Source organism: Triticum dicoccoides, chromosome 7A, assembly GCF_002162155.2.
Source record: "Triticum dicoccoides isolate Atlit2015 ecotype Zavitan chromosome 7A, WEW_v2.0, whole genome shotgun sequence".
NCBI classification, from domain to species: Eukaryota; Viridiplantae; Streptophyta; class Magnoliopsida; order Poales; family Poaceae; genus Triticum; species Triticum dicoccoides.
Genome location: NC_041392.1, coordinates 100,311,296 through 100,323,784, shown reverse-complemented (window position 1 = coordinate 100,323,784; position 12,489 = coordinate 100,311,296). Strand labels below are relative to the sequence as shown.

The 12,489-nt window shown below is 47.2% G+C and overlaps 1 protein-coding gene across 1 annotated transcript; it reads left to right on the top strand.

The window, feature by feature from the left end:
- Positions 1–9,081: 9,081 nt before the first annotated feature.
- Positions 9,082–12,483, top strand: LOC119329825 (protein NUCLEAR FUSION DEFECTIVE 4-like). Its single transcript, XM_037602918.1, has 3 exons — positions 9,082–9,972; positions 10,452–11,323; positions 11,926–12,483. Exons 1-3 carry the CDS (start codon positions 9,646–9,648, stop codon positions 12,416–12,418), a joined length of 1,692 nt encoding a protein of 563 aa, XP_037458815.1. The 5' UTR covers positions 9,082–9,645; the 3' UTR covers positions 12,419–12,483.
- The last annotated feature ends 6 nt before the right edge of the window (positions 12,484–12,489 follow it).

The window sequence follows — 12,489 nt, the reverse complement described above, 5'->3', positions numbered from 1 at the left end:
CGTCGGTGGCGGCGTGGGTCGAGGCAGCGGGGGAAATTAGTTAGGAGGGCGAGGGAGAGGGATGAAGGGGATCTGGCGAGAGGGAGGGAATTAGCTAGGGGGAATCTTATTAATGGCGCATCAGCGGTCGGTGCGCCATTAGTAATCTTTTTTTACATAGTAATGGCGCACCGGGCAGAGGTACGCCATTAGTAATCTTTTTTTTACATAGCAATGGCGCACCAGGCAGAGGTGCGCCATTAGTAATCTTTATATATATATATATATATAGCAATGGCGCACCAGCCAGAGGTGCGCCATAAGTAAATTTTTTTGTTGCATGTAATAATTTTTTAGAAAATGAATATGAATATGAAACAGTAATATTTTTTATACAAACAGTAATAATTATTATTTAACAACAATTGTAGTCTACATTTTTTTATTATTATTTTTCAAAAAATGAAGAGGGGAGAGGAGAGGCGGGTGGGATCGAGATCAAGATAGAGGGGGAATCGAGATCGAGATGGAGGGGATCGAGATCGAGCGTCCTCGTGAATATTCAATATTTTATCATATTGAATATGAAAAAATATCATCAAATTTTAAAAAATATTCATAAATTCAAAAAGTGCCCATGAAATTTAAAAATATTCATGATATCAAAAAGTGCCCATGATATTTAAAAATATTCATGATATCAAAATATATACTAATGGCGCACTTCTACAGAGTGCGCCATTAGTAGTTTAAACTAGTAATGGCGCACTGTGAGGCGATGCGCCATTAGTAGTTTTGCAAAAAAAGAATATAAAAAATTCAGTACAGGCGCACTCCATGTCTGGTGCGCCATTACTAGTTAGAACTAGTAATTGCACACCAGAGGTAGGATGCGCCATTAGTATATATGTAAAAATAAAAAAAAGATTATCACTAGTGGCGCACCAGTTTTCTGGTGCGTCATTAGTGTTTTCCACACTAATGGCGCATCACCAACTGGTGCGCCATTAGTATATAGCAGTGGCGCACTACTTCCCTGGTGCGCCATTAGTGTCAATCCTATCTATAGCCTTTTTCCTAGTAGTGAGGGCACCATGCCCTAAGTCCACAAAAGACAAGGCGGACCGGCGGCAGCATGTTATTACTATAATATAATTTTGACGGTGGACCAAGGAGAGTGAATGTCCTTTGATCCTCAGACCAAAGTACGTTGCCGGGCCATTTGGGTGGAGGATGGAACGATGGAGCTTGACCTTCATCTGTTGCTGGTACTCCTTGTTAGTCATGACGTAGATTGTGCCCTGCGTTCCCGTCTTCTGTTGCCGTGGCTGGTCCTCCTTGTCGCCAGAGGAGATGCTGATCTCCTACTTCATCGAGGAACCGGCCGCCGATGAGGACGACAGCCCCGGAGTTCGAGGGCATCGCCACGAATCTCCAGAGCCCGTTTCGGAGCTGCCGCCTGCCGACGTCGAGGCCGACCTAACCATCGTTGAAGTTGTGGAGGAAAAGGGGTGGTGAGGACGAGGACATGTGAAGCGATGTGTTTAGTGCGATGTGGACGGCGCCGGAGCACGGCTTATATAGCCTTGTCCAGATCATGCGAACGGACGGTGAGCCGCTTCAATGTGACGCAGCGGCTAGAGTTGATTCCACAGGAAACTGCGTCCGCATTGAAACGGCGACTCCCCAAAGGTCGCATCTATCAGTGCCCCCCCCCCCTCGTCCGGTCACATCACGCGGCATTAATGTCGGTGCTGTGCGCTCTGGCCCGACACTCCCGCGGCACGTGCATCGGAAGGAAAATGTCCGAACGATCACAAAACCTTACAGTTTATCTCGAGTTTGTGAAAAAAAAAAACATGTCCAAACCACCGAGCGAACCGATACGGACCGTGTTGAATGACAAAATATGTCCGGACCACGCGGTCCGGACTGTTGCGGGCGATTTGGGGGCCGGTGTTGGAGATGCCCCAACATTAACATTTGTAAATGACAGAAAAACTAAAATTGCTGCCAGACGGTTTCGTTATCGATGGTTCAATGAACCCAGCTTCAAAAGACGGACGGCACGCACCAAGACGATCCGATCCTGTGACAGATCATCAGCAGTTCACCGCCTCCGCCGGGTCAACTGCTTGTTTTCCATTTTTCCTTCGCAAAAAGTCCACTATTTCCGTTATCTGAACAGCACAGCGCGTGAAATCTTTCCTGGGAGAAATAGATTACTCATCAATGGACTAAATCGAATCCGCCCCCCACCACCGCCACCGCGAGAGGAAGAAGACGGCTTCCTCCCCCAGCCGTCGTGGCGAGCTGGCGAGGATACGCGGCACTATGCCTGCGCGGACACCCGGCCGGAAATCAGCTGCAGATTCATTTTCGGGCCTTGCCCGGCCGCCGCGTATCCTCGCTTTTCTGAGCCTACGTGAGCAACATGACCTGATCAATCAGAGGTGGCAAGCTGTCACGCCGAGAGACGAGTGCCGCACGTTCGCTCGTTGGGTTTGCCGATTGTCCATACTCATTGCATTGTACCGGTTGATCGGCGCGGTTTGGAGAAGCGAGAGAAAAGAGATGTGGTGGTGCATTTGTTTTTTTCAAAAATGAAATCACCTGTATGGATGAAAAAAAAACCTGACACTGACGGGCCATTGCGAAGAAGAGAAGGTCAAATAAAGTATTCATTGCTCGTCCATACTTGTTGCATCGCACCATAGGATCTACGAGATTTGCTTGTTGAATCGCACTACTGAATCTATGGGATTGGGAGAAGCAAGAGAGGAAGACGTGGCACGGACTCATTTTTTCAAAATTGAAATTGTCTTGATGAATGAAAAAGAGAACACCGAAACACTACGAAGAAAGAAGGTAGGGGAGAACATATGTTGCTCATCCGTACTTATTGCATCACACCACAGGATCTATGGGGTTTGCTTCTTGAATTACACCACAGGATCTACGGGATTGGGAAAAGCAAGAGAAAAGAAGAGGTGGCACGGACTCATTTTTTCAAAATTGAAATTATCTAGATGAATGAAAAAGAGAACACCGAACCACTGCGAAGAAAGAAGGTAGGGGAAGATATATGTTGCTCATCCATACTTGTTGCATCGCATCACAGGATCCACGGGGTTTGCTTGTTGAATAGCACCACTAGATCTACGTGATTGGGAGAAGTAAGAGAAAGAAGACGTGGCACGGACTCAGTTTTTTCAAAATTGAAATTATCTGGATGAATGAAAAAGAGAACACCAAACCACTATGAAGAAAGAAGGCAGGGGAAAACATATGTTGCTCGTCCAAGCTTGTTGCATCGTACCGTGGGATATGCATAATTAGGAGAAGCTAGAGAAAAGAAAGGTTCTCGTCCATACTTATAGCGTCACACTGTTGGATTTACGCAATTGGGTGGAGCAAGGAAAAAAATTGAAAAAATAATATCATCATAAGTTATTGAGGGAGAAGAGGGAAAAAAATCAAAATCATCATAAATTTTTTGGGGGAAGCGAGAGAAAAAAAATAATCAAAATAATTTGAATAAACAAAAACATGACTCGGAGAAGAAAGAGGAAAAAATTTAAGAGTGTTCTTAAAAAAATAAGAGAAGCGACTGAACTGGCAGAGCTAAGAGAAAAAAATTAAGAGCATAATTGGGAGAAGCTAGAAAAAAGGTGCTAAAAAGTAGGCAATATATCATATGAAAGAAGAAAAGTCATCATTTTTGAAGAAGCGAGAGATAAAAAAACCAAAATGATCTGGAAAAACAAAAAGACCAACCATGTACGTCTACACGGATCTGACGATCGTATTAGAATTAGGCGAACCGAATAGACATACGTCGGCCTTTTACCTCCGCAGACCCGTTAGATCAGCGCTAACTGATTCGTGACCGCATCGTTGGTGACAACCGGGTCAGTGCCAGCGTATTTAAGCAGCCAAGTTGCCTACCAAGCTTGCGGTGTGGTACTATAAATAACGGCGACCCGATCGGTGTCCTCGTTTTGCTTGTTTCTGGCGCACCAGCAGCTGAACGCCCGCTGGGCCATCCTCGTCCTCGGTCCACCAGCTAAGCTGGGCCTCTAAAGAAATTTTTTTAAGAGTACAATCCTCTAAAGAAAATAAAAGTAGCGATTTGTGTTTTGAGCCGAAGATCAACTAAAAAAGGCTTTTCCCGCTTGGAATAAATGGTTAGCTATCTAATAAACAATCAACAACTAAAAAAAGTTTTTTGAGCGGAAGAAAAGTAGCGACTTTGGGTGACAACGAGCGCTGCGCTGCGCGGTGGGGTTTAGACGGTTTCGACCACGCGACCAACGGAACCGTACACAACCTGAAGATGTTGTCTCAAGGAAAAAAAAAAGGACCGGGCACGTTTTTAGTCCTCGCGGGGGCTAAGCCTTTCTCGCCTGATCTCCGAACTCCCAAGAAGACTTAGGAAAGCCTTTCTCCCCCGATCTCCACCGGTGAGCTCGTGGATTCGCCCTCCTCCACCCTGCCGCTCCGATGGCCAGTGGCAGGGAGGAGAATCCTGGTGTCTCGGCTCCTGCTAGTAGATCGGTAGGGTTTTAGTCCTCGCAGGGGCAGCTTTCGGACAGATGGCGGCGCTCCTTCTTCGAGTTAGTCTTTCGGATTTCGATCCTCCTCAAGTTCATCCGTTGGGACGGATTAGACGAAGCTCGGGCAAGATTCCTGCTAGCTCCTTGGGGTGACGAGGTCAGGGTTTCTCGTCGTGCGTACGCAATGACGATATTTGGTGTCTGGTTCTTCAGATCTATTGAAGAATTCAACGGCGACGATTGCGGCTCCAAGGTGCTATGTCTTAGGGGCACGTGCGTGAAGACTTCTCGACCGTCATTGACAAGGTCAGGCCGGCTCCGGTATGGGAGCGGCAACAGCAGCGCATCGATGGCTCGTTCTGGTAGCGCCAATGGTTATTCGGTGGTCTATGGACCTCGATGTAATTTTTATTATGTTTGAGGTGCTTTGTAGTTTTGATGAATCTTTATAATAGATTCGATCCTTTTCTAAAAAAAGACTGAGCCACCTAGGTTGCTCCGGTCTTGTTTTAGTAGATTTTATTTTATTGTGTGCACCCTAATTAATGGGAAGGATGGTAGTACTCCACGACACATGCATAACGCGATGTCTTCGTATCCTCGTGTTTCTGAGCCTACGTGAGCAACATGACCTGATCAATCAGACGGTGCCAAGACTTCACGCCGAGAGACGAGTGCCGCACGTTCGCTCGTTGGGTTTATCGATTGTCCATACTCATTGCATTGTACCGGTTGATCGGCGCGGTTTGGAGAAGCGAGAGAAAAGAGACGTGGTGGTGGACTAGTTTTTTTTTTAAATGAAATCATTTGTATGGATGAAAAAAAAACTGACACAGACGGGCCATTGCAAAGAAGACAAGGTCAAAAAAGTATATATTGCTTGTCCATACTTGTTGCATCGCACTACAGGATCCATGGGATTTGCTTGTTGAATCACACCACTGGATCTACGGAATTGGGAGAAGCAAGAGAAAAGAAGACGTGGTGCGGACTTTTTTTTTCAAAATTAAAATTGTCTGGATGAATGAAAAAGAGAACACCTAACCACTACGAAGAAAAAAGGTAGGCGAAAACATATGTTGCTCGTCCATACTTGTTGCATCACACCACAAGATCTACTGGATTTGCTTGTTGAATCGCACCACTGAATTTACGGGATTGGGAGAAGCAAGAGAAAAGAAGACGTAGGACAGACTCATTGTTTCAAAATTGAAATTATCTTGATCAATGAAAAAGAGAACACCGAACCACTACGAAGAAAGAAGGTAGGGGAGAACATATATTGCTCGTCCATACTTGTTGCATCGCACCACTGGATCTGCGGGGTTTGCTTGTTGAATCGCGCCATTGGACATTGGATCTATGTGATTGGGAGAAGCAAGAGAAAAGAAGGCGTGGCACGCACTCATTTTTGCAAAATTGAAATTATCTGGATGATGAAAAATAGAACACCGAACCACCGTGAAGAAAGAAGGTATGGGAAAAGATATGTTGCTCGTCCATACTTGTTGCATAGCGCCACAGGATCTACGGGGTTTGCTTGTTGAATCGCACCACTGAATCTACGTGATTGGGAGAAGCAAGAGAAAAGAAGACGTGACACGGACTCATTTCATTCACAATTGAAATTATCTGGATGAATGAAAAAGAGAACAACGAACCACTAGGACTAGGAAGAAGGAAGGTAGGGGGAAGCATATGTTGCTCGTCCATACTTGTTGCATCGCACCACAGGATCTACGGGGTTTGCTTGTTGAATCGCACCACTGGATTTACGTGATTGGGAGAAGCAACAGAAAAGAAGACGTGACACTGACTCATTTCATTCATAATTGAAATTGATCTTCAGAGATGCAGCTGCTCATATACAGGGTTGGAAGTATTACTTGAAGGAAGGACTGATCAAAGCACAGTACAAAGCTAAAATGTCCAAGGCCAACAAGATTCAGAGATGGATAGATAGTTTTCTTTAATTTTTACATTATGATGTTTCCTAGAGCTGGTATTGGTTGAGCTACTAAATGTAAACTTTTGATGTATATATTTTTGCGATTATAATGAAAACACCGTAGAACGATTGCTCTACGGTCAGCAGGTCAAAAAAAATTTATCTGGATGAATGAAAAAGAGAAAACTGAACCACCGCAAAGAACGAAGGTAGGGGAAAACATATGTTGCTCGTCCATACGTGTTGCATCGCACCGTGGGATCCACATAATTGGGAGAAGCTAAAGAAAAGAAAGGTTCTCGTCCATACTTGTAGCGTCGCACGGTTGCATCTACGCAATTGCGTGGAGCAAGGAAAACAATTGAAAAATTAATATCATCGTAAGCTATTGGGGGAGAAGAGATAAAAGAAATCAAAATCATCATAATCGTTTTTGGGGAAGTGAGAGAAGAAAATAAAATCATTTGAATAAACAAAAACATGACTAGAAGAAGCAAGAGGATAAAATTAAGAGTGTTACTAAAAAAACTAAGAGAAGCGACTGAACTGGCAGAGCTAAGAGAGAAAAATAGGCAATATTGTCTTTAAAAAAGTTTAGGAGAAGCAAGTGAAAAATAGGCAATATCATATGGAAGAAGAAAAGTCATCATTTTTGAAGTAGCGAGAGATAAAAAAATTAAAATGATCTGGAAACACAAAAAGACCAACCGTGTACGTCTACACGGATAGATCAGCGCTAACTGATTCGTGACCGCATCGTTGGTGACAATTGGGTCAGTGCCAGCGTATTTAAGCAGCCAAGTTGCGTCCCAAGCTTGCGGTGTGGTACTAAATAAAGGCGAACAGATCGGTGTCCTCGTCCTCGGTCCACCAGCTAAGCTGGGCCTCTAAGGAAAATAAAAGTAGTGATTTGTGTTTTGAGCGGAAGAAAAGTTTAGACCACGCGACCAACGGAACAATACACAACCTGAAGCTGTTGTCCCAAAAGGAAAAAAAAGACTGAGCATGTATTTATTTATTTTTGTGAGAAAATTTTCGTTCTATTCATCTTCCATCATGGCAGTACGGTGAACACCAAAAATAATAAAAATTACATCCAGATGTGTAGACCACCCAGCGACGATTACATGCACTGAAGTGAGCCGAAGGCGCGCCTCCGATATCGCCCCTCACTCGATGGAGTCATGCAAAATTTGTTGTAGTAGACAGTCGGAAAGTTGTCGTGCTAAGCCCCCATAGGAACAGTGCGGCAGAACAGCAACCGCCACCGATGAAGAGTAGCGTAGATCGAAAGGATTGAACCCGAAGACGCACCAACGTGTACGAACTATGAGCAGATCCGAGCAAATCCACCAAGGACATATCCGCCCGGAGATACCTCCACATGCCCACCAACGATGCTACACACATCACTGAGACAGGGGCTAGGCGGGAAGAAATTTACTCCATCTTCAGAGAGTTGTCGTCGTCTCGTCTTTCTAAGAATGACATAAACCCTAACAAAATTCAAATAAATATTTTAAAACAGAGCCCTCCCATCGGCTAGGGCACCATGCCCTAAGTCCACAAAAGACGAGGCGGACCGGCGGCAGCATGTTATTACTATAATATAATTTTGGCGATGGACCAAGAGAATGAATGTCCTTTGATCCTCAGACCAAAATACGTTGCCCGGGCCATTGGCGTGGAGGATGGAGTGATGGAGCTTGACCTTCATCTGTTGCTGGTACTCCTTGTTAGTCATGACGTAGAGTGCGCCCTGTGTCCCCGTCTTCTGTTGCCGCGACTGGTCCTCCTTATCGCCAGAGGAGATGATGATCTCCTACTTCACCGAGGAATCGGCCACCGATGAGGACGACAGCCTCGGAGTTTGAGGGCATCGCCATGAATCTCCGGAGCCCGTTTCGGAGCTGCCGCCTGCCGACGTCGAGGCCGACCTGCCCATCGTTGAAGTTGTGGAGGAAGAGGGGTGGTGAGGACGAGAACGTGCGAAGCGATGTGTTTAGTGCGATGTGGACGGCGCGAAGCACGACTTATATAGCCTCGTCCAGACCATGCGAACGGACGATGAGCCGCTTCAATGTGGCGCAGCGGCTAGAGTTGATTCCTCAGGAAGCTGTGTCCGCATTGAAGCGGTGACTCTCCAAAGGTCGCATCTATCAGCACTACCCTCCCATCCAGTCACATCATGCGGCATTAATGTTGGCCACTAGGTGCTCCGGTCCGGCATTGATGCGGCACGTGCATCGGACGTAAAGCGCGGGAGAGATGGATGGGGTTGTTTGGTAGGCCAGGGTAGTCAGTCGCGGACATGACAGCTGTCCGGACGACCACAAAGCCTCACAGTTTATCTCAAGTTTGCGGGAAAAAACATGTCCGAACCACCGAGCGAACCGACACGGGACCGTGTTGGATGACAAAATATATCTGGACTGTTGCGGGCGATTTGAGGGCCGGCGTTGAAGATGCCCCAACATTAACATTTGTAAATGACACAAAAACTGAAATTGCTGCCAGACGGTTTCGTTATCGATGGTTCAATGAAGCCAGCTTCAAAAACGGACGACACGCACCAAGACGATCCGATCCTGCGACAGATCATCAGCAGTTCACCGCCTCCGTCGGGTCAACTGCTTGCTTTCCATTTTTCCTTTGCAAAAAGTCCACTATTTTTCCTTATCTGAACAACACAGCGCGTGAAATCTTTCCTACGAGGAATAGATTACTCATCAATGGACTAAATCGAATCCGCCGCCCCCCACCACCACCGCCACCGCGAGAGGAAGAAGACGACTTCCTCCCCCAGCCGTCGTGGCGAGCTGGCGAGGGGCTACGCGGCGCTACGCCTATGCGGACACCCGGCCGGAAATCAGCTGCAGATTCATTTTCGAGCCTTGCCCGGCCGCCGCGCCGGCCGTCGCCATCGGCGCCGCTTCAAATCCATGGCTTTTTTTACGCTTTCCTCGCCAGTGGCTCCTGCGTAGTCCTTTGCCACGCCTGACGCCGCCCCCCACCCAAACCCCCCTTTAAAACCCGCCACCGTCGCCACCGACTCGCCATCCATCACCCGACAGAGCTTTATTCCCCCGGAAAGAAAGTAGCGACGGCGAGAGCGCGGGAGCGAGCGAGCGGGCGAGGCGGCGGCCGGGAAGGAGGAGGAGGATGCCGGGCGCGGTGAAGGCGGGGAGCAGGCCGCCGTGGCTGGGGCTCGGGGCGGCCGTGTGGCTGCAGGCGTCGGCGGGGACCAGCTCCGCCTTCGCGCTCTACTCGCACGCGCTCAAGGTGGCTCTCGGCGCCGATCAGAGCCGCGTCGCGCTGCTGGGGGTTGCCTGCAACGTCGGGGACAGCCTCGGCCTCCTCCCCGGCGTCGTCTGCAACAAGCTCCACCCGGCCCTGCTCCTGCTCGTCGCCGCCGCCTCCGGCCTCCTCGGCTACGGGGTCGCCTGGCTCGCCGTCTCCGGCGTCGCCCCGGCGCTGCCCTACTGGCTGGTGAGTGAGCTCCCCGATGAGATCCCCTTTTACTAGATTAATCCCTACTGTAGATCGGTTCCAGATCGTGAAATCTTACACTTCAATTGCTCTGCTGGGTTACATTGTACAAATCGATAGTATTAGGGGAAAGGCGTTATGCTTAGTTGGGACCAGCTAAACAAGTGTCCCTTTCTAAGATTCCACAAACAAAACCTATACCAACTGTTGGCGAAAAGTTAATCCTCGATTGCAATTGGGCGAAAAAGTATCACCTGCATTTTGGCTTCATTTGCCGGGCGATATGCGCATAGCCTGATGGCCACATAATTTTCTTTACAAAATGGAAGCTTTCATCACCTCAAGAGCCACATATTGAGGACATCTTACTTAATTTACGCGGAAGATTGGCCTTACTAGGCTACCTTTTTTTTTCTTTACTTTGATCACCATATAGTGGAAATTTACTAGTGCCAATCTTTGCTTTGGCCCTATTGCAGATATGGATCGCATTATGCATGGGTTCGAACAGCGGTGCGTGGATGTCGACCGCCGCATTAGTAACCAACATGAGGAACTTCCCACTCAGCAGAGGGGCTGTTGCCGGCATCCTCAAGGGCTACTCTGGTCTGAGTGCGGCTGTCTACACTGCCATTTACACCGGTGCGCTTCACGGTTCAGCTGCAAACCTCCTGCTTTTTCTCACCCTGGGAGTTGCCATCGTGTGCCTTCTGGCGATGTACTTTGTGAGGCCTTGTGAGCCTTCTCTGGTGGAGAATTCTTCGGAGAGAGTTCACTTCCTGTTCGTACAGATCAACAGTGCTCTTCTTGGGGTTTATCTTGTCTGCGCCACGACATTGGATCGTTTTGTGACTCTCACCCCTGCTCTGAACTATTCCTTGATTGCTATTATGGTCATTCTCATTCTTGCGCCGTTTGCGATACCCGTGAAGATGACATTGTTTCGAAGCGTCCCAAGGAAAGTCACTTCTGCTGCTGCTGACAGTGATCACACAGAACCATTTCTTCTGCCTTCTTCCTCGGAACAGAACTTCGGCAAAATTGAAGATGAGGATGCTGCAGATATTGATCTTCTCTTAGCTGAAGGTGAAGGGGCTGTGAAGCAGAAGAGAAGAAGACCAAAAAGGGGAGAGGACTTCCGGTTCCGTGAAGCTCTGCTGAAGGCAGATTTCTGGCTGCTCTTTGCAGTATTTTTTATAGGTGTTGGGTCTGGAGTCACCGTTCTTAACAATCTAGCACAAGTTGGAACTGCAGCAGGTGTTGTTGGCACTACTATATCAGTCTCTCTCTTCAGTTTGGGCAACTTCTTTGGCCGCTTAGGAGGCGGTGCTGTTTCTGATTATTTTGTCAGGTAATGGAATCTCTTATTTATTGAATTGCCAAACAAGGTGTACTTTCATCTACCTGTCCAAGCACCAGTTGGTCTACATAGTTGCTCTACCAGTTTCATGGAGTTCTTTTGGTCATGTGGTTGTTTATTGTTTGTTTTTTGGACAGTGTGGCATGCCAAGTTAGCTAGGTAACCAATGGATTTTTTTTCAAACAAAAATATTTTTCTGCCATTATCCTAATGGAATTGTTAGAACCTTCAGTCCAGTTTCAACTTACAAGCCAATAAAGAATGAGTTGACCTCTTATATTAAAAAGGAACACGTTATGTCTGCCGTGGGCTATGGATCAAACTGTTTCTCTAACTGAATTACTAAAGCCTCCATTCCAGCTTCAGATTACAAGCCAATAAACAATGGATTGACAATATTTCTCTCCCTTATTTTTTTTTCTGACAGACTCGAACAGTAAAAAGGTTCCCAGCCCCAACTGTGTATGAAATATAAATATACGACCAGAAACTTTCTTGTTTGGATGCAATGCACGGTTGAATGCATTTGTTCACATTTTAAATTTGATTTAATTTTTCATCCTGCGGTTGGTTAACCAAAGCTTATATTCCAGGTCAAGGACACTTCCACGGACAGTACTGATCACATGCACCCAAGTGGTGATGATAGTCAACTACCTAGTCTTCGCGCTGGGTCTCAAAGCCACGCTCTACATCTCCGTTGCCATACTCGGCGTCTGCTACGGTGTCCATTTCTCGGTGATGGTGTCGACGTCATCGGAGCTGTTTGGGCTAAAGCAGTTTGGGAAGATCTACAATTTCATCTTGCTGGCGAACCCGCTTGGCGCGCTCGTGTTTAGCAGCCTCGCCGGGTATGTCTACGATCATGAAGCGGCAAAACAGCACAGCGTCGCGGCAGTGGCGGGCTCTGACCATGTCATGGTATGCTACGGCCCCAGCTGTTTCAGGCTCACGTTCTTTGTGCTGTCAGGCATGGCATGCTTGGGAACGTTTCTGAGCGTGATCCTGACTGTGAGGATCCGACCGGTGTATCAGACGCTCTATGGAGGTGGACCCTCGAGCCAGCCCAGGAGCTCTGCGCATTAATGCCCGGTGACCGGTGACCTTGTTTAGTGATCTGTTGTAATGTATTGTACTTGAAATATGACCACGTGTTT